Source organism: Cucurbita pepo, chromosome LG05 (assembly GCF_002806865.2).
Source record: "Cucurbita pepo subsp. pepo cultivar mu-cu-16 chromosome LG05, ASM280686v2, whole genome shotgun sequence".
Lineage (NCBI taxonomy): Eukaryota > Viridiplantae > Streptophyta > Magnoliopsida > Cucurbitales > Cucurbitaceae > Cucurbita > Cucurbita pepo.
In genome coordinates this window covers 4,231,487-4,258,024 of record NC_036642.1, presented here as the reverse complement: position 1 = coordinate 4,258,024, position 26,538 = coordinate 4,231,487, and the positions used below count along the sequence as shown (strand labels likewise).

Below are 26,538 nucleotides of genomic sequence, written 5' to 3'. Positions count from 1 at the left end.
ACCGTAATGGGAAGCTAAATATTTGGCATTGAAAACAGTCGATCAACCGATTTTAAGGTTACACGTGGGCGCTTATTTGGTGGTAAGCTCTAAGAAATGAAATAAAGGTTACATTTCATTCCTTATATCAATGAATTTCTATACGAGCAAGGCTTAAAAATGGTAGTAAAAATCTATACGAGCAAGGCTTAAAAATGGTAGTAAAAAGTTTAGAACAGGATCATGAGCAAGGCAATCCAATGAACAATTTAGTGTTGATATGAGAAGGTTGGGCATTTTGGGTGCATAATAAACTCATAATCCCTCCTCCCTCATCTTCACCACCACCTTCTGCCTCCCATGGCTGAGTACCACACTAAATGTATGAACAACAAACATATCAGTCCAACACAAAGACAGGGATTTTCGAGTTTCACAACGTTAAACCTTAGAACAACAATGGGGAAAATGGGGTCTTACCTTTGCAGCTAACTTTATATTTTCCTCTATAAGCAGTTTCCCCTGATTCAACATAAACAACTAGCTAAATTTCATGTATACAAATATCGAATCCATTTACGTTCTAACGAACACTTATAATTCTATCAATTAAACTCCAAAACATTTAAAACTGAACGAGTTTAGACGTTTCGATTTATTTATATCTCATATTTGAATCTAGAAAGAATAAATTGAAAAGGAATGAACTGAAAATATTTCAATCAAATTTTCATTACCTTTTCAATCAGCTTCATTCTCTGCTCCTTGAATAGCTGAGACTGTAACCAAACGAAATTTTTTAACATATTTTTAGTCTCCCGTCATGACAACGACCCAATCTGATATGAAAATCCATACCAATTGGATCTAAAAACGTTTATAAATATGCAAATCTCTAGATTAATACTAAAATCCTCGAATCAAGATGATTTCATCTTAAGAATTCGAACTAACATTTTTGTTGCAAAATAAAACTTTTAGATCTAAAATATTCAAGAACCGACTCTAAGGGAAACTAAGATTTGAATCACTCCACAACTCTTGAGATGGCTCATGGAAGATCAAGGGTTTCGTACAGCCTCAAAATGAAACCGAAACCCTTGACCTTCGGTAACTTTCATACTTCATAATCATAATTACCCACTACGTAAATGCAACCTAAAAGTAAATAAAAAGTCTTAAAACTTAAAATACTTTTAAACACCATAAATCTAAATTTTAATTATCCATCCCGAGTTATAACTATCTAAGAATAAATGAAGTCTCAATATCTTAAAATCCTTATTACATAAATGAAGCTTGATTCTTCTGAATGTTTCCGTTAATTACAACTAACAATATTCTTCCCAACTTCTTTAAAGTTCATATTGTATAATTGAGATGGGTTGGTTTATATCATAATCTATGAATCTTTTCATAATATGATATTCGAAAGGGGTGATATTCAATGTGATAAAAGGGCCTTGGTGTTCTAGAATAGAAACGTACCTTTCTTTCTCGAATACGAGTCAAGCTAAGTATCAACTGGGTTTCAATCTCTCGGATTTCCTCCAACGAACACGAATCCAACCCACGTCCCAACAGCTTCCTAAGACGAACAAATTCAAAAACATAACCTAGAATGTTATTAAAAAGCAGTGTTATTAAGATTGAAATTGCTTACTTTTGTGAAGTTTCAAGTTGCTCCATTTTCTTTGCCGTCATGTCAGCTTCCTGCTTCATTTGCTGCATACAATTTAAGTATTCCATTCATAATGACTTAGTTACATAACCCTTTGGATTAATAAGTTTTAAAGTCAGGTGTTTATTAGACAAAAGCTCTAAAAGTTTATGGATTAAATTTATAACCAACGATGAGAAATTGCCCAAAACTACCGTTATATCGGAGTTTTAAGAGGGTCGACAAAACCTTTGTATTATCTTCATTCTTGAGAGCGTTCGAGGAGACATGAGACGTGGTTTAACAAAAAGTTGCCCAAAACAATGTTCATATTGAACCTAAAACCTAGGGCAAGATTGAACCCGAATAAAAGTTAGTAGATCGAAAAACCTTAAGACCGCCTCGGCCTAGGTCGAGCGCAGCTGAGACAAGTCAACAGAAACATACATGGATGTGCATTCTGAAGAGATAGAAACTTTTAAATTAGATTCCTATCTAATGATCCAGACGTAATCAGCGACGTGAAGAATAAAAAAAATGAACCTAAAACCTCATTTTTGCTACATTTTAAACTCACTACACCGATATATCAACTTTTTCTCTTTAAAATACAAATTTTTAGTTGAATCACATGTTGTTCAAATGTATTTTTATATAATCTGATTTGTGAATAGAAAGAAGGAAAAAGAAACCTGCATGTATACTTCGGAGCGAAGAGTGTTGGTCTGTCCATCTTTTCCATACCATCGATAACGCTCGATGGACTTATGTATACTGAGTCATCCAACAAAAAAAAAAAAACATATAACAAAACACACATGATCCATACTTGTGAAAATCTATAACATGTTCATGTTGCTTAATTTGAAAAAGAGAATTTATGTAATGAATAAATGAATATAAACCCTAGTTATAATTTTTTCAATATATAAAATTAATTTAGGTTAAATATATTAAATAGTTTATAATACATTATAGATAAAATTTAAAATTTAAAAAGATGAAAAAACAAATGGAAGTTTTTTGTATACTTAATATCTAATTTATATTATCAAATTGAAGATAGTTAAATGTATATATAAGTCATATTATTAAGGAAAATGACTTAAACTAGTCTATTCAAATAGTCAAAGGTTTTGAGAAGTTAAGGATACAACTATGACAAGACATATCTAAGTGTTCAGCTGACGAGGTAGGGCCTAGGCATTATGACAGTTTTTTTTTAACATTTTTAAGACATACACACAACAACAACATGTAAGAATGGGACTATACCGTATCCTTAATATATATCTTTGTTGTATCGTAGATTTTCTTTTTGAAATTATATCATAGTTTATAAATTTTCAATTCTATGTAACATTCAATATTTATAAATATATAAGTGCTTGGAATTAATCTTCAAGTTTAATTTGTTTAATTTAGAAGAAGAATTTGGTCTCGAGAATATTATTTCAAGCTTATACAAATGTTTTTTTTAACATTGTGTGGGCTTTTGGGTCTTGTGTTTCACGACGAGTTTTGTTCAATGGTAACAATGACTACCATAAACTACAATAACTTGCATTTAAGTTGATCTCGAAATTTATATCTCATACACTTCGTCAATTTTATTTGGTATGACGAGTTTCAAATACCCACATGTTCAAAAGTCTTGATTTGCAAAGTTTGAACCTCCGCAAACCGTTTCTAGCAAGGGCTTGGATTGTTGTGTTTCGAACTAGGCAAACTAAGATATGAGGCCCCTTTTGTATACTAACCAATTGGGTAATCCTCCTCAAAATGGTCATGGGTTTGATAAAGGATTTCGTCAATCGAATACCAAGAATTTTTTTTTAGATTCATCATCAAATTAAGTGGTTTTAGTATTCGAATGTCTTATGAACCGTCTCTAGCACACTTAAGCTAAGCATGTCTTCTAGAAAATTATTGCTCTCCGTGAGTGTTTTTTAGATGCATGTAGTAACGTTCCTATAAATTCAATCAAGAAAAGCTTTCTAAAGAACTTAAGAATCAATATCTAAATTTTTCTATTTACTTGATCAAACCAAACCCAGAAGAAAATTTAAACAATATTTTAAGAGCTACAATTTCCGAGAAGGAAGATCTTACAAAACCCTAGATGAAATCTAAGAGGTACAATTTTGAATAAATAATCACAGTGAAGTAGATAGATATGACTAAGATTAGACTCATAAACAAACCCTAATTTCCCCCATCGTCGTCCTTTTAGTTCTACAGATTCAAATCAAAACAGCTCAACAAAATGAAGTTAGGCGATTTCTGAAGCAGAAGAACAAGAAAAAATGACTTACTCGGTGCTTGAGAACTCATAAAGCCTTCCTTTCTGAGAGAAAATCATGACAGAAACTTCAGCATCGCACAGAACAGAGAGCTCATACGCCTTCTTCAACAGCCCATTTCGTCTCTTTGAGAAAGTCACTTGACGATTTGTCGCGTTTTCTATTCGTTTCATCTCGACCTTCCCTCTCACCATTGTTGGCTTTAGATTCAGAAGCTCAGCTGCGATTAGTTCCAAGATTATTGGAACAAAAACTGGAAAGATTGAGCTCAAAACGGGATTTGAGCTTTCTTTTTCCTTGATGCCGAGAAAGGAATGATCGGAGAAAATTATGAGAAGAGCTGCAGATATAAATTTGGGCTTTTGTTTCGGGGGGTTTTGAGGGAATAATGAGAAGATGAGGGGCCTTGTTGCAAAAAAAAAAAATATATATATATATATATATATATATAAAAGGAGGAAATGACTGAAAATGTTTGAAAAAAATAAACCCTAAAAGAACGAGAGACCTCGGTTTGAAAGGAGAATAAAACATTTCTTATAAAGATGTGTAAACTTCTTTTTAATAGACATACTTTAAAACCGTGAAATTGACTACGTAATGGGTCAAAGCATACATTATCTACTAGTGCGTTTCTTTTTAATAAACATACTCTAAAACCGTGAAGCTGACAGCTTAATAGGTCAAAATAGACAATATCTACGCGTGGTAAGTGTAGGCTCTTACATGCCATCTACCGTGACATTTATTATCCCTTTAGTAAGTTAGTTAAAGTAGAATTTTGGTCTCATTAGCACACTAAAATAATAATAAGAAGAATAGTAAATACATAATTAACAAGTAAAATAAGGTCTGGAACGAGCACATGGACAACACGTCTTGGACAATCATGATCGAGACATCCGACACGCAGTCACAGATAATACACTTTAAACAAGTATGGTGGTGACACGTAGCATTTATTCACGGTTTAAATACCAAAAACAAGAAATTATGTTGTCTTGTAAGCACAAAAATAATAATTTAGAAACATTAGAAGAAAATAAAATAATTTAATGACGCTACCAATATAGTACCAATAATTAAGAAAAACATCTATTATTTTGTCAACTCTCAATTATTTTGTCACCTTTTATTTGAATAGTAATATTTCTGGCAATTATTTGTACAAAAAATATTTATTTAATTATTGTGTTGCATAACTGGCTTCATAAATTCAAGTGTTATTACCGTACAATTTTGTGTGTGAAGGACCAACCAGAATTCGACAGCACATAGTCAACGTGGTCCCCACGATACTACTTCTACCAATGGGGTGTGACCGTCACGTGATCTCCTCCTTTGGCGTATAACCCTTATAAACCACTCTTTTCATCGGAGGAAATGACTTTGAAAGCGACGTTTTAAATTAATAAAAATACCATTTAATTTTCTATTTTATGTAAAAAAAAAAAAATTAATAGCTTTAATAATACTTTTATCAAAAATACTCTTGCAACTATTAAAAATAATTAAAAAAAAATAAAAAAAATCATTATCTTTAAAATACTATTAAGTTTTTTAAAATTTTATTAATATTCTTAAATTATTTTATAAAAATTTAAAAGTATATTACCATTTTTCAAAAATACTCTATAATATATCTGGAGATGATTTCATAGTTATTTTGAATATTTTTTTAAATATAAAGGTAAAGTATGAACTTGGGTTGAGTTTGGTGGTAAACTCTATTCAAATTGTTCGATTAACCAACTTAATCAACTTTAAATTTTTTTGTTAGTTTAAAAGATTTCTCGAACCCAACTCAACTCAAAATGCATTGAAAGCGAGCTCCTCCGGTTGACCTCATGGACTCTGGATATGTCGACGGTCCAGGCAGGGCCTCCGCAAGGGTTCCGTTCCATCGTCTCGATCAAATTTTGAAAGGGCTAATGAAAGAACTCAAGCCCACTTCTAAAGCCCAATAGGCCCACTAAAGTCAAATAAGTCCGGCCCATTTCATAAAATTAAAATAAATAAACGATTCATAATAATTACCTCACATATGAATCCAAATCGGATTGAATTTACACTCTTAGAAATGTATTTGGTGGTGAGCTATCTTAGACGAACACGACTCTCCACCACCAAAAGGCCGATGTGGGACTTTCATCATTCAACACCTCCCCTCGAACAAAGTACGCATCCCCTTAATCGAGTTTAGGGTATGACTCTAATACCATGTTAAACGAACACGACCCTCGAATAAAGTACGTCTCCCCTTAATCGAGTTTAGGGCATGACTCTAATACCATGTTAGACGAAGAACACGACTCTCCACAATGGTATGATATTGTCTACTTTGAGCATAAGCTCTCATGATCATTCCCTAAATTAGGAGATGTGAGACTTTCATTATCCAATAAGCTATACTCAAATTAACAACATTTTTAAGAATTACTGGTATATGATCGAGACATAAAGATGTCATAAAGACGGATCGAGACATTGGGTTGTCTATCTCGGAGCGGACAAGTGATATTAAGCTGAAGACAAGAAGAGGTCTTGATGAACTAAAGAACTTCAAGAACAGTCCTCTGATTAAGCGCAGTGTATCTCCATCGCTCCTTCTCGACAAAATCAGCATCCAAAAACTGAGCAACAAAGCACCAAAGCTTATAAACATCATCAAAATTGGTCAAAAATCCAAGAGCAGCAGTCACCACACTGATCCCCAAGTTAGCTTTCACCTTCTTCATCTTCTCATCTTTCCCAACCTCCTTTCGCTCAAGAACCCTCCCTTTCTCCTCTGCATACTTCTCAGGAAACCAAATGTTCTGCAAAAATCCATAGCTTAATGAAATGTTGCTTCGATCTGCAAGCTTCTGCACAAGAACAGGCTCAACTTTCTCCCCTTTCCAATCGAAAACATTGAATGCCAGAGCTGGTCCTCTGTCGAATTTCACCTTTGGGCCGTAGATCTTCACCAGAGATACCCCTTCTGTGTTTGGATGTTTGAGCTTCAACAATGAACTCACCAGCCAATTGATTAGGCATCGTGCTCTTGTTGATATCAATATCAGCCCCAATGAGTCCATTTGATCCAACCCTTTGCATTTTGTTTCGATTTCTGAAACATTTGACCTCAAATTTGTGTCCTCCTCTGTTTCTGGAAACTGGGTTGTTGATGTTTGTGCTGTTTTCATTGATTCATATGAAATTGGACCTGAAAATGAGCTTGTTGATGGAACCATTTGAGACATGAACTGCTGATGATGAATTTCCAGCTCCGTGTCAGTCCCGGATGAGTCCTCAGCTAGCTGAAACAGCTTGTCAGCAGGAACAAGATTCACAATTCCAACATTCGAGGAACAAGAATTGGTGTCGAGAATTGAAATGACAGATTTTTTCACAAGAAGACACCCAAATCCAGATGGGTTTTCGCCGAAGACTTTGTAGAAAGAACAGACAAGAAAATCAGGTCGAAACAAAGATAATCCAAAACAATCCATATCTTTAGGACCCAAAGCACAAGCATCGACAAGAACATGCCACCGATTTTCCTGCGCTATACTCATCCATAAATAAGGATATCTAGCTCCCGTAATCCTGGAATGTAATGGAAAAACAAAAAGACCCTTTTTAGTTTTCTTCTTCTTGTTCTTACTCACGATCATTTCCTTCAATTTCCGTGAGTTTATCCTCAATCTCGGCCATGAAAATTCAGCTGACATAGTCAAAGCTCCTCTGTTTTGGGAAGTGTTGACCATGGCTTCCACTGCTTCACTTTCGTAGTCATAAACAGTCAAAAGCTTGTTGCTGGTTTGAAATGGGTATGATTCTGCTAAGAGTTTGAAGGCGGAGGTTCGATTCGCGGTGAAAACCATGGAATAATCGGAATCTGAAACGTTGAGGAATCGGAATATTCGTCTTTTAATGGCGGATTCTAGGTCAGAATCGAGGCCATTTTCAAGGAGGCGAGATTTAAAATTGCCGGTTCTGTAAGAAACGCCGAAGAACGGGAAATTCAAATTGGAAGAAGGAAATGGGTTGTGATGTTTTTGGAATTGATGATACGAAAAGAGACCGATTCCGATGTAATCGAGACACGTATGGTTTGTGAAGTTGAGATGGTAATATTGTTTGTTTCTGATTTGGTCGATTTTCTGGGTTTGGTTATACTGTGGGAAGGCGGCGAGGAACAGAGCCAGAGCTTGCGGCGGCGCCGGGAGAGATTCCGGGTTTGTGAAATTGGTGTTGGGGAACACTCCGGCAGTGGCTTTGGCCGTGAAATCGCGTCGGGAGGCAGCGGAAGTTCGAGGGGTGGTCGAGGTTGTCGAGGTGGAGGAGGGGAAGTTGAGTAATGGTGTTGGACAACAGCTGCTTCCTCCGCCGCTTCCGCCGCCGCATGCTGCCGCGATCTCCATCAGGCACGGCGGTTGCATCTCCGTTTTTGGGGTTTTTTGTTGTCTTCTTCACGGAGGGCGTTTTTTGTTGTCTTATAAATTGGGTTTGGCTGTTAAAGTTTTTAAATTTAATTATTTATTTTAATTGGTGTGTAAAAATTATTTTTATGTCTTTTTCATAAGGGAAACAATTGGGTATTAATTTAATAATTTTAGGGGTAATTTAGACATTTTAAAACAATTTAAATAAAAAAATATATATATATTTAATGAAATTAATGTTTTAATTTCAAAAGTATAAAAAAAAAATAACAAAAAAATTAATATTTAAGAAACAAAATAAATAAAAAAATTAATGAATTATCAAATATAATTTAATCTAATGTTTCCACTTTTTAAAAAAGAAAAATTCTTATTGAATTAAATAGCGTCAAGCATGTGATAAATTTATTCCATAGTCTTGGTCAATATTTATTGTTGGTCATGCATCAGGGACAAAATTGTCTTTTTAATATTATTTTATATACAAATTTGGTATTTTATATTATTTTCAAAATTAATTTTGAATAAATTGGATCATTGAAAAGGTCTGCTGACCCCTTTAATTTATTTTTTTTTTTAATAAAGTTTGACCTTTTAATGTTTTTTTAATTATCATTCTATTTAAAATTAAATAAATTGCACAAAAGTTTGACTAAACCATCAAGTTCTTTTTTTCTTTATTATTCAACCATTTTTAAATAAAGTAAAATTATTAATATTTTGAGATAATTTTAATAATTCGAAAAAATAAAATTTTAATTATATAGTTTATTCAAATTAAGTTATCCTATAAAAAAAATATTTTAATTTCAATTTAGTCTCTAATTTTTTTTATCTAATTTTTTTTTCTCTTTCAATAAAAAACAATATTTTTTCTTAGCTAAATATCTCGTCATATATATATAAAATAGTAAAATAAAATTTCAAGTGAATTAATTTATTTAAAAAATTGAAACAGTTTAGTTTATTAAAAATAGATTTATGTCACTAAATTTTAAGAAAATAATAAATTTAATTTATATTATTAATTTGTTGATTTGTGGGTTAGTTTGAGGTGAATGAATTAATTTATTTTCCGAGAAATAATTTTTAACCGAGAATTCTCAGACTCGTAAATAATTATCATACAAAATTATATTGAGAGACATAATAAAACGATGAAATATTTTCATTTCAGCTTTGTTTTAAGGCTCGAGATTTTCATTAAGTCATTGTCATTTCAGCTATGTTTTATAGTTCGGGATTTTCATTAAATGAATCGACGTTAGCTAAGTCAATATTGAGACGAAATTAGGGTTTGAATGGTTGTTGAGAAAGGAGGTGATTTATGGGTCACTTGGCATGACATACGGCTTTTGAGGAAAAGACATGAGCAATCAATAGTGGACTGCAAAAAAGGGCTTTCATATTGGCCGGCATCATTCTTAGCTGCCCTCAAAAGTGCTTCTTCCATTGCTTCTTATCTACTTAACCCTTAAGTTTTTTCCCCCCTCCCCCCAATAAAATTACATATACTATTAAAAAACGCTACATTATACGAGACTCGAGTACCATATTGTCTATCTCGTTAAGAGAATTCGAATATTTTTCTTGCACGGTCTCTAGTGGAAACAGGGAAACTAGAGTGTCTCGTGATATTTTGAGTATTGGGATGGATGGTAATCTAGGTATAGAAGCACTGGTCATGTGGTTTAGATATCGGTTGAAGTGAAAGGGTGGGTTCGAGTATTTATAGAGAAAATTGACCCACGTGGAAGATCGAGATTGTGAGGTTTCTAATGATTTGCTAGAGATCTCGAAAATATTCAGCGGTTTATATTTTTTCTTTCTAATTTGATGGAGTGGTTGGAGAGGGAAACAAAACATCCCTTATAAGGGTGTGGAAACCTCTGCCTAACATACGCGTTTTAAATCAGTGAGATTGACAATCATATGTAACGAGCAAAAGCGGACAATATCTATTAGTTGTGGGGTTTAACTGTTACAAATAGTATGAGAACCATACACTAGGTGGTGTGCCAACGAGGACGGTGGGTCCCTCGAGAAATGGATTGAGAGATCCCACATTGGTTGAAAGAGAAGAACGAAACATTTTTTACAAGGGTGTTGAAACGACTTGGGCGGTTAGAATTGGGTCGGAAAATTCATATTATTAATTAAAATTTAGTAAAATATGGAAGATATTTATTTTATGAGAAATTAATAGTTTAAATGATAAATAAAATAATATTCGTCATACCCCATCTCCAGCTGCATCCCAAACTTTGGTATAAATGAAGATTCTTTATTTCTCATTTGAGCTGGTAACCCTACAAGGACCTAAACTTTACAATAATTTTTGTCACTTCTTCATGGTTTTATTCTAATATTTTAGGGCAAATTAGTAAATTTATAGTTTAAAACGAATATTTAATAATATATATATTATTATTTTTTTGGTCGGGAGGGGATGAAGATCAAAATAAAATTGTTGAGGACGAAGAGACGAGATGCCACTTTCAGATCTTCAACGTTGTGCATGTAAGCCTTCAAGCTAATGAACCCGATTCCTTGCTTGATATTGTGGATTGAGCTTTAAGATTATGGTCAATACTCACATTGTTTTGATATTGCTCGAGGCTCAACACGTGCACCCTTATTTTGTTGGAGGTGTTTTCGAGCTATATGTCATTTGCAATACTGTCCTTATTGTAGAGGGCAATATCTCGACATTGCAATATATAATTATTGTAGAGGGCAGTGTCTCCGAGTTAGTTCAAACGTATATTCTCAATTATGAAAAATATGTCTATCTAAAGCTATACCTTTTAACCTAAAATAACTACGTTCCCACCTATTCATAAACTAATTTAAATATAGTTTATTGGATAAGACATTAATTACCGTTATAAACAATCTCTCACACTCCTTGGGATGGATTCTTGGTTGTTCAGTAGTTTTAAAGATGTAGCTTGACCCAATGCATAAAATTGGTCATTAAATAAATATTTAAACTTCACAACCCTAAAATATGTAATGCTCGCTCGAGTCTAGTAAATGAAGGCTACATAAATGAACCAAGACCATATACGAATGCGAATAATCACGAAAATAGGTGTGACACTTGAATAAAGAAGAGGAACGTGAATGAACTAAGACCATATCAGAATGAGAGTGATTCTGAATGTGATGTCCCACGTTGGTTGGGGAGGAGAACAAAACACCCTTTATAGAGGTGTGGAAACCTTGTCCTAGCAGACGCGTTTTAAAGCCTTGAGGGGAAGCCCGAAAGGGAAAGCCTAGAGAAGACAATATCTGCCAGCGGTGGATTTGGGCCGTTACAAATGGTATCAGAGCTAGACACCGGACAATGTGCCAGTCTTCTCGCTGTTCCCCGAAGGGGGGTAGACACGAGGCGGTGTGCCAGTAAGGACGCTGGGCCCCGAAGGGGGGTGGATTTAGGGGTGGTCCCAAATCGATTGGAGGAAGGAAAAAGTGCTAGCAGGACACTGGGCGGGGGTGGATTGTGATGTCCCATATTGGTGGAAACTTTCCCCTAGCAGATGCGTTTTAAAGCCTTGAGGGGAAGCCGAAAGAAGATAATATTTGCTAGCGGTGGATTTGGGCTATTACAAATGGTATCAGAGTCAGACACCGGACGTTGTGCCAACCTTCTTGCTATTTTTCGAAGGGGGGTAGACACGAGGCGATGTGCCAGTAAGGACGCTGGGCCCCAAAGGGGGGTGGATTTAGGGGCGGTCCCACATCGATTGGAGGAAGGAAAAAGTGCCAGCAGGACGCTGGGCAGGGGGTGGATTGTGATGTCCCACATTGGTTGGGGAGGAGAACAAAACACCCTTATAAGGGTGTGATGGTTCTAGCATATGAACTTCACGGTTAAGGGTGTTTTGCTTCGAGTAATTTTATGTTGAGTGATCTCCTAAGAATTTTTCTATAATACATATGAGTGAGAACAAAGCGAGTAAATAACATGACCATGTTGCAGGAGAATGTCAGGGCTATCAGGTGTCAAATTCTGATCCAAATCTCGGGCATGGTAACGGAGTCATATCACAAGAGAATCACGATTCAAATTTCAAATTAAAAGTGTGGTATATGTGATGTAATAAAAAGAGATATATGACGTAATAATATAAAATTTGAAAGTATTTTCCCCGACAAAATTGTTTAATTAAAATTATTGAAATGGGTGAGTGATAATAAAAAGTCAAGATCTGAAAAAGTGGGTTTGAAAAAAGAGTGAAAAATGATTGCTGTGAAGAAACAGATGAAAAAGGGAAAAGCTGCAGCAAAATATATTTAATAATATTTTAAAAAAAAAAGTTAAAAGAAAAATAATTACGTAAATATTAAAAGAAAAAGAAAAAGAAAAAGAAAAAGAAAACCAAGCAATTCTTTGACTGTCCTTCCAATCATAACTCAACTTTGCATCTTTATCAGATCCATCTTTTATTTTATGAGGAAATTAGCCTTGAATTTATAAATTAATTTGAAAAAATAAATAATTACAATAAAAAATAAAAATAAAAACATTTGTTAACGTCCACGTGACGTTGCTCCATCGACTTCCGCTCATTGCAGAAAATTCGATCAAAATGGGAATTTGGGTCATGTCTCAGTCCAAGTGTGAGTGATCTGTCATAGGGTTATTTCCCGTCCAGTCTAGAATCAAGACCAAATAAAGGGATCTCATTCACTCGCCTAAATACTTGAACGTGAGAGCAAGGGGTCACCCAAGGATGGACGAGCTCCAAGGAGGGAGGCAAGAATCATGCTCCTGGCCCAACGCTCGACACTCTAAGATCCTTTTTCAAATCTTCTGGTCCCTACATAAGAAAGGGAAAAGAATTTCACGTCCTCCCTTTCACTTTCGAAAAAGGAGGATTGTTCGTTAAAATCCATATTAGAAAAGAGCGTGAAGCTGGTCACTAGAGAGCCTGGCGTTGAGGGATTGGAGGATTCGAGGGCATCCAAATGGAGCTGCAACTATTGAAGGACCCCAAGGACACAACTGTTGCTTGTAATTCTATTTTAAATCACGATAGTGAGGGTCAGCATGAACATAGCTCAACTAACATAAACCATATGCCATTTAAACTAATTCGATTTCCGTTATAAACGAGAAAATTGAAGTTGTATGGCAGTTTATAGTTCTAAGGCAAAGTTAGACTGGTTTGCTTTGCTGAACCATCCTTTTAGTATAAGCCATTTCAAAACCCTAAGCCCACACACCTTTAAATGCACTCATTCTGTCTCGGGAAAGGGATACAAAATAAACCCTTTTGGATTTTCCCTCAAAGTTTTTAAAACGTGTAATGGGAATGAACATTTCTTATAAAAGTGTAAAAACCTCTCCCTAACAGACGGGTTTTAAAACCGTGAGACTCACGACGATACATAACGAGCCAAAACAAATAATATTTACTAACCGTGGACTTGGACTGTTACATTCCCATTTGGAGAATCCTTCTTTGTTACTACTCTTGTCCATGTCCATATCTTGGAGCGTTCTTTCGAGCTAGCTTGATGGGAGATTCGTTCGTCAACCTCCGAAGCTGATAAAATGTTGACGTTGATAGATATTGTTGTTATTAATTTTATGTTCATATTATTAATGCTCGTCGAAATTGAGTTACAAATCTTAATCAAATATTTAAAAATAAATATTTTACTTTTATTCAAACAAAATGTTGAATAAATTACTCGAGCAACTCGAACGAACCGAACCTTAAAAATCTATGGTCGGTCATTTTTTTTAATATGGATTGTTTAAGTTGAAAAAAATGTAGAATCCGAGTAATTGAGTCGACTTTAAAAAATGTCTTAACTCGACCTAATCCAACTCACGAGTCCGACAAATAGTAGATGTGTAAAGGGAAAAGAATCAAAAGAGGTAAGGAAATGACTTGTTGGTTAAAATATATTATATTTGATAAAATAAAGAATCTAAAATCATAAACAAGAGCACCGTGCAGCACCGTGTAGTTTGGATAGGTTCAAATAAACGAGAACTTTACCGATTCATGAATTTATTATTAATTTTATACCATTATATTATAATTTTTTAAAATATATATTAAAATTGAGTTACGAATCTTAATTAAATATTTAAAAAAAAAAAATTAATAAATGTTTTATTAATAACATTTTATTTAGAGGCAAGGAAATGGCTTACTCTAATTTATATTTACATTCATTGGATAAGGCAAGGGATCTGAAATGATAAACATGGGGCATTGGGCAGCGCCATGCTTCTCCACAGGCCCCTTTCTATCAGCAACCGTCGTCTTCTTCCATGTCTTCCACCGCCCTTCTCTCTCTCCCCTTCACTCTCAGGCCCTCTCGCTTCCCCAATTCCTCTCTCTCGCCGCTCCGCCGTGCCACCTCTGTCGCGCCATTTCCAACAGTTGCGGCGGTTCGCTGCGGGTTTAAGCCTGCTTCCAAGAGTAGCAGAGGCAGTTCTACTTCTTTCGCCTATGTCGGGCCTGCTTCGGACCCGAATGTCAGCGAGTCCGACCCGAAACTCGATGACGCCTCCGATTCCCAGGTTCGGGCTCCTGGGGTCTTGTATTGGGGGCTCTTGTGGAAGCTTTTGATTAAGCACAAGCTACGGCTTCTGGTTTCTTCGCTTACTCTTGTTTGCTGCACCACTTGCACTCTTTCCATGCCGTTTTTCTCAGGTAGGAATTGGATTTTATGCTGCTTTTCTTCTTTGATTATGTGACTGTTTGGTTTTGAATCAATTTTAACTCTGGAGTTAATTGATTGTTGTATTAATAAGTGTTGAATCGTACAAGGCTTAATCGAATTATGCCAAATAAATGCCCTTGAAAATGAATTCATTACAGCCACAAAATCAAGCGCTTACAAAAAACTCAACATTCATCTAATTTAAACTAGAAGAACAATACTTCAAATTGCAGAACCCAATTGAATTTTACTCCCCCACCAATTATCCGGTTCAAATTGAACTCCTAAACAAGAAAAGAAGGATAAAATTCACAAAACGTTCTCTAAGGCACAAATGATTCAACAAGATGGTTTTATTTTAATCCTGAATGTTTGTTTCATGGCTTGCTTGTGTAGGTAGATTTTTTGAGGTACTTATAGGTGCAAAACCTGGGTCTTTGTGGAGGCTGCTGAGTACAGTTGGAATTTTATATGCATTGGAGCCAATATTGACGGTCTTGTTCGTCACAAACATGAATTTCATGTGGGAGAAGGTTATGTCAAGATTAAGAGCCCAGATTTTTGGAAGGTTGCTGATTCAGAAGGTAATATCTTATTTTTATCGTGGATTTCAGTGTTGGAGTAGTGTTGTAAATTTAATTTGTCATTATGAATGACCGAATGAGATGAACTCTCTTTAAGTTTGATTTTCATGTAAAATGTTGGCATCCTGATTTGTTCTCCCTTTTACTTCTCAGGTGGAATTTTTTGACAGATACAAGGTGTGTATGTATAATGAACCACTTATTCATAATCTACTACAGACATTTTTTTCTTCTTATTCCAAATTGGTTGCTGTTACTCCTGATTTCTCCTTGCCCTCCTTTTCTTCTTCATTCTATTTTATATATTCTCATTTCGTTTTCTCTATTGGAAATGTTAGTTTCTCAGTCAAGTTTGATATTTCAATTGGATTGACTTGGATTTTTCCTTTAAGGTTGGTGAAATTACCGGATTGTTAACTTCTGATTTGGGCTCTCTTAAAGATGTGGTGAGTGAGAATGTTTCAAGGGACCGTGGATTCAGAGCGTTCTCTGAGGCAAGCAACTCTTCACCAAGTACAAGTGAGCTTTGTGTTGTCTGCATTTGGCATATAGATTTGCTTCGCTGTTGCTGATTGAAATATTGTTGCAATCCGATTTTTTTTTTCTATCTGGCTCTTGGTATGGTTGGATTTCGTGTCCAATCTTTTATTTACATTCTCCCTTACCTGAAATAACCACGTTGTTGAAAAATATGACTAAGGTTCTAGTTGCTGAATATAGAATGTGGTCGAATAAATTTCCAATTAGGTGAAACTTTACCAAAGTTGCATATTTTGATATATATATATATATTTTTTTTCGATCTGCATTATTGATAGTAGAATGTTGTTCTCCTGTGTGTTATTTTGTACAGGTGATTGGAACAATATGTATATTATTTGCATTGTCCCCCCAGCTTGCACCTATTCTTGGTCTTCTGATGTTGAGTGTATCTTTTTCAGTGGGTAAGTTCATCAGTTAATTAGCTTCTTTCTGAGGCTCCCTGCTATTTTTCTTTACAGCATATAGACTAAAACTTCTTTCCTTCATTTCTTCTTTCTTTGAACACATTTTTATACTTGATGAATATAGTAGCCTTTGAAGCCTAGCGTTCTAGTTTGATTGTGTATTCATGTCCAATACTCTTAACAATGGCCATTCATTGCCCTTTGTTTGTTTATGGATATGGTTGTTTATGTGCCTGTGTGTACCTGCTTGGCTGCTTCTATGTGATGCTTTCAGGGAATGTTAAGACGTTATAAATTGTCCGAGAAATTGTGTTTTTCTTTTTGTCTGCTATCACGGTCTTTCTCTATTTCTTGCATCCAATTAGAACATGTCATAAATACAAGTCATTTTCTCCAGAAAATGTAAAGGACGAGCAAGATATAATTATAATAGAAAGGACGAGCAAGATATAATTATAATAGAAAGCTATAGGCTACGCTAATTTGAATGCCTTGTGTTTCTCTATTGCAATGCTGATTTTCATTTATCTGTAGCTGTATACAAGCGTTCTACTATCCCTGTATTTAAAGCTCATGGATTAGCTCAAGCCTCCATGGCTGATTGTGCAACAGAGACATTCTCTGCTATTCGCACTGTGAGTTTAAGATACTCTGCCACTTGTATTATCACTAAATTTGATTTCCCTGACCTATTAGAATTTTTTCTACTGGTCTTGCTGAGATACGAAGATGTTATTACAGGTGAGATCCTTTGGTGGTGAAAAGCGTCAAATGTTCAATTTTGGTCGCCAGGTAAAATATTATTGGGAACTGTAAAGGTTCCTTCAGATAAGTTTTAGAGCCATGTTAGTCTACTGAATTTGTTTATTCATTTTTGGATTTTGGCAGGTTATTGCATATGAGGGTAGTGGCATATCACTTGGGACTTTTAAGTCTCTGAATGAATCCTTAACTAGAGTTGCTGTTTATATTTCGCTTATGTCATTATATTGGCTTGGAGGAGACAAAGTGAAAGCGGTAATTTCCAAATTTGCATACTTTTTTTTATGTGTTTTAATGTATGGATAGAGTGAAATATTGGATTTTTCTTGGAGAGAAGTGTGATAGAGAGAGGAATTTTTTTTTTTTAAAGATAAGAATGTGATTGAAGAAAACCATTCATTCCTTTATAGAGAGAATTGTGATAGAGAGATAAAAAGATTTGTTTTAGAGAAATAGACTTTTTCTCTATCACTTAACGAAATTTTTAATGGAGAGTAATGGAAGGTCCCAAGTTTTACAAGGGTGAGAGTTTAGCTTTTACAATTAAAGCTTATCGGTGCAATTGTAATAGTTCAGTAATGGTTTATGCAATTCGCTTAAATTTATATGGGTTTTAAAATTATTTTCTTAGTATAAGATAGGTAATTGAGTTTTTTTTTTAATGGGGTGTGTTCTCTGTATTTTACTTTGGATAGTTGGTCATTTTCTTAATTTTGATTTTTGAACTTTATTCATTTGTAACTTTCTATCAATAAATTTTTTGTTTCCTTCTCCAAAATATGTATATTTTTGTTCATCTAATTGATGTTTTTTGTTCATCATATCCAGACCATAGTCAAGACCTTGTTTTTATCTAATCTCTAATTGTTCTTATCATGTCCTTCCAGGGTGAACTTTCTGTAGGAACCATGGCTTCTTTTATTGGATATACTTTCACGTTAACATTTGCTGTGAGTCCTTTAACTGTTTCTCTTTGGTTACCCCTTCTCAATATCTTATTCTTCAGTACTGATGCATATAATGACTTTCAGGTTCAAGGATTGGTAAATACATTTGGAGATCTCCGTCGAACTTTTGCTGCTGTTGAAAGAATTAATACTGTTTTACATGAAGAGGTTGATGAAGCCCTTGCATATGGATTAGAAAAAGAGATGCAACAAAAAGAATTTAAATATAAGTTGTTATTCTCTGGCGATACTGATGAAAATAGTCAGGTGAAAACACAGTACATGTCCGACCTAAAATCTTCTAGCAATGTTATCAATCTTGCTTGGTCTGGTGATATTTGTCTTGAAGGTAAATTCTTGCGGTTCCCAATATTCTCTGTTAAAAGTCTCAAAATCTTTCTCATGCTTTTGTACTCGCAATAAAAATAATGGTAGAAACAGTGATTGTCTATTTACATTTTTGTTTTTTCTAATATTCATGAAGTGCATTATATATCTCTGCTGTGACATTTTGAATCAGTAATTAGACTTTTTAAAGTCATGTTGATACTATAGCTCGTCTCAGTAGGTGAATTTTCTTCAATGTTATTGTTATGTTAACTCTTCATTTTAGAAAGATAAATTTCTTTGGTAATTTAGTACTGTAAAGTTGGGAGGGTGTCCCTGAGGGTACTTGAGATCAGCTGGTCCATACGGTCATAGATACTGGAATAAATAAAACTATTTGTTTTCTAAGTCCCATTCTATGTCTTCTTCAATTTAGGGAAATATATGATGAACTGTTCTTGGTTGTGGTCACATTGAAATGGGAAACTTGCTTTCTCTATGTCAGTTATTTTGGGAAATGATTAATGTGTCAATGTGTGCCCATTTCTTGTCATGCAGATGTGGGCTTTTCGTATCCTTTGAGACCTGACGTTGACATTCTTAGTGATTTGAATTTAACACTTAAATGTGGAACCGTGACGGCACTAGTGGGCCCTAGTGGAGCAGGAAAGAGTACAATAGTACAGCTGTTGGCACGTTTTTATGAGGTAAACTTTCTTGTTATATCAACAAACTTCTGTATGTTATAGATTGGTTAATAATGTGCATATTTTACAGCCAAAGCAAGGGCAAATAAAAGTTTCTGGTGAAGATATTCGTGCATTTGATAAGAGGGAATGGGCTCGGGCTGTTTCAATAGTGAATCAAGTAATATCTTTACCCACTCAAACTCAGATTTAACATTACCATATTACTTACCTTGAATGAATAGCCATGAGACTGATGATGCTTTAAATTTATTATAGATTTCGTCCCCAAATGTTTTGGCTTTCCAGTTCGGCTTTCTTGCTTGAAATGTAGAGGCTTCCTTACCCATGTTTTGAGACTATTATTTTAATCCCATCAGATTTCCGTTACCCTACAAAATCTTGCTTTATTTACTGATCATATTGTATTTTATGTACTTGTGGCAATCAGCAAATTTTTTCCATTCAACATATTAACATCCTATGTTTACCACGTGTTATGTTGTTTGGTTTTCTGTTTTGCTTATAGTGACTGAGATGTAGAAAATTGCATTGGTTGGCAATATGAGAATGTTGAATTATGGTCATAAATGGATCCAATTGAGCATTGTGTGAGGGTATGGTTTAGCTTTTGAGTTCTCTTTTTGTAACTAGATTGGCTTAGTGCCACCCTTGCCTTTATGATAAAAGAGAGTTCATAGATAGAGAGATTGAGGATTGGCTGCTTAGATGTGTAGGTGCATATACTTGGTTTTGCTTGTTCAAGACCATCTAGGATCCTTGCCTCATGGTCCATTCCATGATTTAACCGCCAAGGAGAGGAAATTTCCCTCAGATCTCAAACTAAGTCCTCTCTTGAGAAAGTAAAAGTTTTTGGATGGCCCTTATTTTAGGTAGATCATAGATGTTTGTGCGGAGACATACTCATAACGGGAATCCACATTTTCTCATCTAGGGGCTGATGGTTCGTGTTGAAGTGGAAAGCACAGGCCGTTCATTTATTCAGTGCCTTTTTCTGTAGTTATTTTGAAAGAAGTTTTAGTTTATGGATACCACTCCCCAGGAATATGAAGGGTCTTTTTTAATCAAAATGCTTTGTGTTTTACCCTTTCAATGTCAAACGTAAGGTCTTGAAGACCAATACATATTCGCCAATCTTTTGCAAGACATGGCTAGAGAGGAATAGACTGATTTTAGGTGTTTTAAAGGAGTTTGCTGTTATTGGTTGATTCATGGCAAATCTCTAATTTTATTTTGAGAATGCTCTGATGATTACCATTCAAGCTTTAGTTTAATGCACTTAAATGTGTAATATCAACATTGACATACTTAACTTAGTATGGGCTAAAATATATAACCTTTTCCTGCCAAAAGAATTAATTAGATGATGTTCAGGAACCTGTTCTGTTTTCGGTGTCTGTTGGAGAAAATATTGCATATGGACTTCCAGATGATAATGTAACAAAGGATGAGGTGATAAAGGCAGCCAGAGCTGCAAATGCTCATGACTTCATTATTGCACTTCCTCAGGTTTTTTGCCATCTTCTAGTACATTCATGTTTTGTTTTGCTGGATCCTTTGTTGTTATTAACATAGATTGTCTTATTCTTGAAAGGGCTATGACACGCCAGTCGGTGAACGTGGAGGCCTTCTAAGTGGTGGCCAGCGACAGGTATTGTAACAACGCCATCTCGAGAAGTGTGTTGGTCTAAGAAGAGATAGAAACTGACCTTTAAATTATCATTTGTAGAGAATAGCCATTGCAAGAGCTTTGCTTAAGAATGCTCCAATCCTTATACTTGATGAGGTAAATTTCATTGTGATCACATCCCCTATGTTAGCTGCATCTTCTTCCTGCCCTGTTACTAGATACCTCGTGTATAGCTACTTGACTTGGGGATTTTGATACTCGTCTTCTTCATGTAGGCAACCAGTGCACTGGATGCGGTTAGCGAGCGACTCGTCCAGGATGCTCTAAACCTCTTAATGAAGGGAAGGACGACATTGGTGATTGCACATCGGTTGAGTACAGTTCAAAATGCTCATCAAATTGCATTTTGTTCTGATGGAAAAATTGTAGAGCTGGGTACTCATTTGGAACTATTGGCTCAGAAAGGTCAGTATGCTTCATTAGTTGGCACACAAAGGCTGGCATTTGAGTGAATTTGCTTTGCCATTTAACTGCACACACTACGTCAGAGAGGCTGTAGATTTACGGTATTCAGATAGAATTCCGACAATAAAATTCAATGTAACCACAGAAAAAGAACTATCCTCATACACAATCGATATAATTTTTTGTGTATATGGCATAATTGCTGCTATAATGTAACTGGCAAGTTTGAACAGAGGCAATGTATTATTTTTTCCATCTTTTCAAAGGGATCTTTAATGTCGTTGAAAATTCAAGGATGTTCACTTACAGAATACTTCAATGAATTTTGGTTTAGAATTGTACTCATATATTATAAACTATTTTAGATTTTCAAGATCACTTTTTGAGTATACAAACAAACATGAAGATTTCAGGACTATCTTTTAGTAAACTAAAAGTATTGTTCACCATTTCAAAAAAAAAAAAANAAAAAAAAAAAAAAAAAAAAAAAAAAAAAAAAAAAAAAAGGAAAAAAAAAAGAGAATCATTCTTTTAGGCTCTTCTAAAAATTCTCATCCCACTCACCATCTTTTGATGGAGCCTGATGAATCTTCCACTCCAACGCAGTAAAGAATCATTGCTAACCAATACAACAAAGATGGATATCCAATTGATGAATGGGCATTGGTCCGGCTATCAACTAGGCAATCTTTGAAGATACATGAAAATCACAATTTGACTATGATCTTCATTATAGCCAAATGCAGATATCAAAATTTTGAGAGACCAAATTACTTGTTCTATCACAGTGGTTGCTAAGACATTGCACAAAAGAACAGAGTTTCGAAGGAGATGGCACAACAATGAATTTGTTAAAAATTTCAAAAATCAGAAACATGCTGAAAAATTCATCGCATGTGTTGTGCAGCAAAACAAGATGAATGTTTCACAGCTTGCATAAGATAACAAGTCGCTTATTCAGAAGAAACAAGACAACCAAATATCCCAAGGATTTCCAGATTGAAGAAAGGGATTGATAGACAAATTACTTAGGACTTGGTTGGTTGCCATGACTGGTATCGAGTCCAATCTCTCTGTCCAGGATTAAGAGCATGTCCTTTGGAATGGTAGATAAGTTCTTCACCTTCGCCAGAGAAATTTTCCTTATGTTCTATTCCATACCTGCTGGGTTTCAGCATCAGAAGCTGCAAAATATTTTTCATATCAACCACAACATCGCAAGGTGAAAAAAAAAACTCCTCCTATTTTATTATTAGGCTAAAGAAACCATATGGTCTATAATAATTTATATAACTCTTAATTTCTTCTTGAAAGATTAGGTTTTGCTATATATAAATTTGTTAAAGGTAAACTCATGTATCATTAAATTACTGTTTTACTTGGACACATGGGCATGCCACATGAAAGAAAGAAATTTTGTTGATTGGAAGATTTGAATTTTATGTGTCGAAGTGACATCCAAGTAGTACGTCCATGTGTATTTTTAAAATGATATATCAACTTATAATCAACAAATTATTATAGGACCTAATTGAGGTTTTTTTAATACATTGCGAGCAGAATTGAAATTTTTTAAAAGAAGACGATTGAAATTACTAAAAGGCTAAGGTTTGTTTTATACATATAGCCTTATCATTGTTATTATTATGGATAGGGGAATTACCTCGTCTCCTGTCTGATCAGTAATGTAGTGGAGCCAGCCATGCCATTCGGGTGGCACCTGAGAAGCATTATATCGACCCTTCTCTGCATATTCAACCCACCTGTGTCTTCCTACAGAAATGGCAAATTCGCTAGCTCAGATTTCCCCAAAATAAAAAAGAGAAGGCTAAAGAACACTTCCAGTGATAAAAATTGTATTAAGAGTTCTAATAATGTTCACAAATTCTTTCGTAAACATGAAACAAGCCTGTGTGAATTTGATGGACAATATATAAAATGCGTCATCCTCATCCTACATATTTCAAACTTCCTTTCTTGCTTTTACTTTTGAGGGTTCCAGTAAGATTTTCTTGGATTCTTATCAGCTAGATATTATTAGCAGGAATTGGGTTTTTTTTTTCCCAAAGTAACTAAGCATTTATTGAGAGGAGAAAGAATTTTCAAGGGCATACAAACAAAAGAACTGCAAAAGGAGTTCAACTAACAACTAGAACGGACTCCAATCCAAAATGCTTCCCCAAGTTGATAATTACAAAAGGACTGATTTACAGACGACCATAATGACGCATTAAGGCTCACAGCCCTCCACACCTCTTCCAAAGCCCTCTCCATCTCTAAAACCTACTCGTCTCGAGCCACACCCTCACAGAATAGCAAAAGAACAAGCTTGCCACAAGACTCTTCTATCACGAAAGCAAGAGTTCACCAAAATCTCCTCCAAAACGTGAAGCGACAATCCCCTTTTACGTAGCACAGGATTTGGGGAGTTTTGAACAGCAAAAACTAGTTATATGTAATGCAAGGGAATGTAGACCTACTGCATGAGTTTGTAACAAGATATATAATCAATCTGTTTGAATTAACAATGTTACATATGATGGCAAAGTTTTTAAAAGAAAAGAGTAAAAATTTTAAACAATTAAACATTCCTTCTCTGCATATAAAATATTTATCGTTTAAACATTCCTGCAACTTAATCTACCAGACAAAAGATAAACCTAACATGGTAAGTTTCTTAAGCAATGGTTTATGTATCTTAACCTTGACCCAGAGAAAATAGGTATAGGTAGTAACATCGTGAAACTCCAATGAAAACAAATTAGACAGAAAAAAAATACCATATTGAGTCTCTTCATCGAGCTTCTGGTAATATTTATTGCCAAACTTATCAACACCCACAAGTGTCGCACCAATGTTGTGAATTTTGGTTTGCCTGAATAAGCAAAATAAACAGAATAAGTGATGATTAAGATTGCCTCTCTAAACCAAATAAAATGCATAGTTTGCAAGGAAAGGAAATTATTCAGTGTATGAATGAGACCCCCAAAAATAAAGGCTGGCGTCAATTAAAGTGCAAAGTTATATTGTGGATGGATAATTCCAAGAAGTATCATGAAAATCATAAAATAATTGCACAAATCATTTGAATCAAGGAACAAACTGCAGTACATGGTTTAGTTAATTGATAATACAGTTTTTAGTAGCTCAAGACTTAAATATAACATTTGTGTATTTACATTCATTTAAAAAACATTAGATATTAATATTGTGGAAATTTTAAGGAATAGAAAAAGCTTAGACAAGAGAGAAAAGGCACGCACAAGAAGAGAAACACAAAATACAAATGAGAGAATTGGTTTAATATACAGCAATTTAGATTGAAAAACATGTAAGCATTTTCAGACCTACATTATAAGTGGAATGAACTGACCAGTGACCGTTTAGCAAGTCTGTACATCATATTCTCTTTCTTGAGTATATTAGCATAATATATTATTTTGGAAGACCATTGTGATTTCAGTTATCACAATACTTCCCGAATGACCCACTGAAGCATTGTATAAGAACTTTCATTTTTATTCTTTTTCTTTTCTCCCCCCACTATGGTCTTAAAAGGTAGTGCCAAATTAATCATAGTTTTCTGAAGAGGGGGCTGATCCCAGTGGAGGAAGTCACCAACTAAATGGGAAAGAGATCGCTTTACTGGTTGGAAAAGGGTGGTCTTCGAATTAGTAACCTAAAAAATGACTCATCTGGCAAAATGAATTTGGAGATTTCTTAAGGAGGATGATATTCTTTGACACAAGCTTATAGTGAGTGATCATGGTCGGCACAATCTAGGTCATCCACGAACTAGCACAGACAGTATGTGAAAGAAGGCGACAACGACTTTTCTAAACAGGTACGTGCGTGTGTGGAGGGAAGAGAGGATGTTAATCATAAATCATTTCAAAGGAAAGCTCAATATTATGGAAATTTAACTTACAATAGGTTTCCATCGGGTAAGCATTTCCTGCAACATTAAACAAAAATGGTTAGCGCAATCCAATTTTCAATATTGCTTTAGAAACAGAGACGATATTGAACAGTGAAAACCAAGTCCATAGAGAGGTGGAAAAACATCTAGCACATTCCATGGCTATACAAATTCTACGAAAGCAATCACAAGTAGCTACCTCTAAGAGCGTAGAGAGAGTATATAATCAACAAAATTTGCATTTCTCACGCAGCTATTGGCGTCTGAAACATCCAATGTAAGGAAAGAAATACCCATACTGATTGAACACTAAAACAACCCTTTCCAGAACAATAAGAGAAACACCAACACATCACATTGATTAAGCATAACAGAAACAAATGGCACGAATTCGTATTCAAACTTGACAATTATCCTAAAGTAACAAACCCTAAGATTCCTCAAGAGATTTAATTAAAAAAAAAAAAAACCACGGATCAAAAAGAAAAATAGGGCAGGAAAATAATACAAGTAGCCTTCTTCCTTGAGCTCTCTCCAGAAACTGCCGATCCCTTTATCTTTGATCGACTTCACAATCCCCCGCACCACCGACGCCATTTCCCTACCTCGGAGTTCCGGCGCTTTCGACTCTCGATTTTCGTTTTCTATTCAGCTTCAGCAAGCAGGTGCCTTGATTCCGCTCCCAGATCGAACGAAGATGTACGTGGATGATGACGTGGTTTGCGATATGGGAATTTTTGGGTAAAACCGTAAATACCAAAAGTTACTGCCAATATAATAATAGTAAATCCATTTTTAACATTTACCCTCAACAAGTTAATCACGTTTTCAATCGTTACACGTAATGCATAAAAATGAATGACGTGGCCACCTCCCTCTGGTTGGGAAAGACCGTACAGCAATTGAACACGTTGATTACGAACTGGCCAATACCCACGTTGACAGAGAGATATATCTACGTGGATTAAATTATAATTATAATTTTTAAAATTTTAATATTTAATATTCTAATTTTATTTTTGTAAATAGTTTACACTATTCACAAGTTTTATCAATATTTTCATATAATTAATTATTCTTTATTTTAATTTATTTAAAAGGGCCATACAAATTATGGTTAATTTTAGTATAATTTAATTAATAAAAGCTAATAATTATTAAAGAAAGTATTTATTTATGTTGGATTTGAAT

General features: G+C 34.8%; 4 protein-coding genes across 6 annotated transcripts; 1 reads left to right on the top strand and 3 right to left on the bottom strand.

Annotated features, from left to right (window-relative positions):
• LOC111794616 (MADS-box protein AGL42-like) lies at nucleotides 1-4,291 on the bottom strand. Of its 2 annotated transcripts, XM_023676686.1 has the most exons (8): nucleotides 3,955-4,258; nucleotides 2,332-2,413; nucleotides 1,643-1,704; nucleotides 1,468-1,567; nucleotides 717-758; nucleotides 460-501; nucleotides 196-355; nucleotides 1-159 (listed from the first exon to the last, which is right to left on the bottom strand). In XM_023676686.1, exons 1-7 carry the CDS (start codon nucleotides 4,134-4,136, stop codon nucleotides 221-223), a joined length of 645 nt encoding a protein of 214 aa, XP_023532454.1. In that variant the 5' UTR covers nucleotides 4,137-4,258; the 3' UTR covers nucleotides 1-159; nucleotides 196-220. The 2 variants fall into 2 exon arrangements, with proteins under 2 accessions (XP_023532454.1, XP_023532455.1); XM_023676687.1 differs by having other exon boundaries at nucleotides 1-355; nucleotides 3,955-4,291.
• Nucleotides 4,292-6,343: 2,052 nt separating this feature from the next.
• Nucleotides 6,344-8,441, bottom strand: LOC111794688 (molybdenum cofactor sulfurase). Its single transcript, XM_023676797.1, has one exon. The coding sequence runs from the start codon at nucleotides 8,364-8,366 to the stop codon at nucleotides 6,495-6,497; it is 1,872 nt and encodes a 623-aa protein (XP_023532565.1). The 5' UTR covers nucleotides 8,367-8,441; the 3' UTR covers nucleotides 6,344-6,494.
• Nucleotides 8,442-14,573: 6,132 nt separating this feature from the next.
• LOC111795429 (ABC transporter B family member 28) lies at nucleotides 14,574-21,716 on the top strand. Of its 2 annotated transcripts, none has more exons than XM_023677858.1 (16): nucleotides 14,574-15,049; nucleotides 15,456-15,643; nucleotides 15,797-15,820; nucleotides 16,036-16,137; nucleotides 16,497-16,587; nucleotides 17,125-17,225; nucleotides 17,332-17,382; nucleotides 17,479-17,607; nucleotides 18,240-18,302; nucleotides 18,384-18,648; nucleotides 19,185-19,333; nucleotides 19,404-19,493; nucleotides 20,708-20,842; nucleotides 20,928-20,984; nucleotides 21,063-21,119; nucleotides 21,239-21,716. In XM_023677858.1, exons 1-16 carry the CDS (start codon nucleotides 14,665-14,667, stop codon nucleotides 21,473-21,475), a joined length of 2,124 nt encoding a protein of 707 aa, XP_023533626.1. In that variant the 5' UTR covers nucleotides 14,574-14,664; the 3' UTR covers nucleotides 21,476-21,716. The 2 variants fall into 2 exon arrangements, with proteins under 2 accessions (XP_023533626.1, XP_023533627.1); XM_023677859.1 differs by having other exon boundaries at nucleotides 14,941-15,049; nucleotides 15,460-15,643.
• A 518-nt stretch (nucleotides 21,717-22,234) lies between these two features.
• LOC111796222 (probable NADH dehydrogenase [ubiquinone] 1 alpha subcomplex subunit 12) lies at nucleotides 22,235-26,045 on the bottom strand. The gene is made up of 5 exons (XM_023678979.1): nucleotides 25,856-26,045; nucleotides 25,357-25,383; nucleotides 24,209-24,303; nucleotides 23,092-23,201; nucleotides 22,235-22,612 (listed from the first exon to the last, which is right to left on the bottom strand). Exons 1-5 carry the CDS (start codon nucleotides 25,942-25,944, stop codon nucleotides 22,457-22,459), a joined length of 477 nt encoding a protein of 158 aa, XP_023534747.1. The 5' UTR covers nucleotides 25,945-26,045; the 3' UTR covers nucleotides 22,235-22,456.
• Nucleotides 26,046-26,538: the final 493 nt, after the last annotated feature.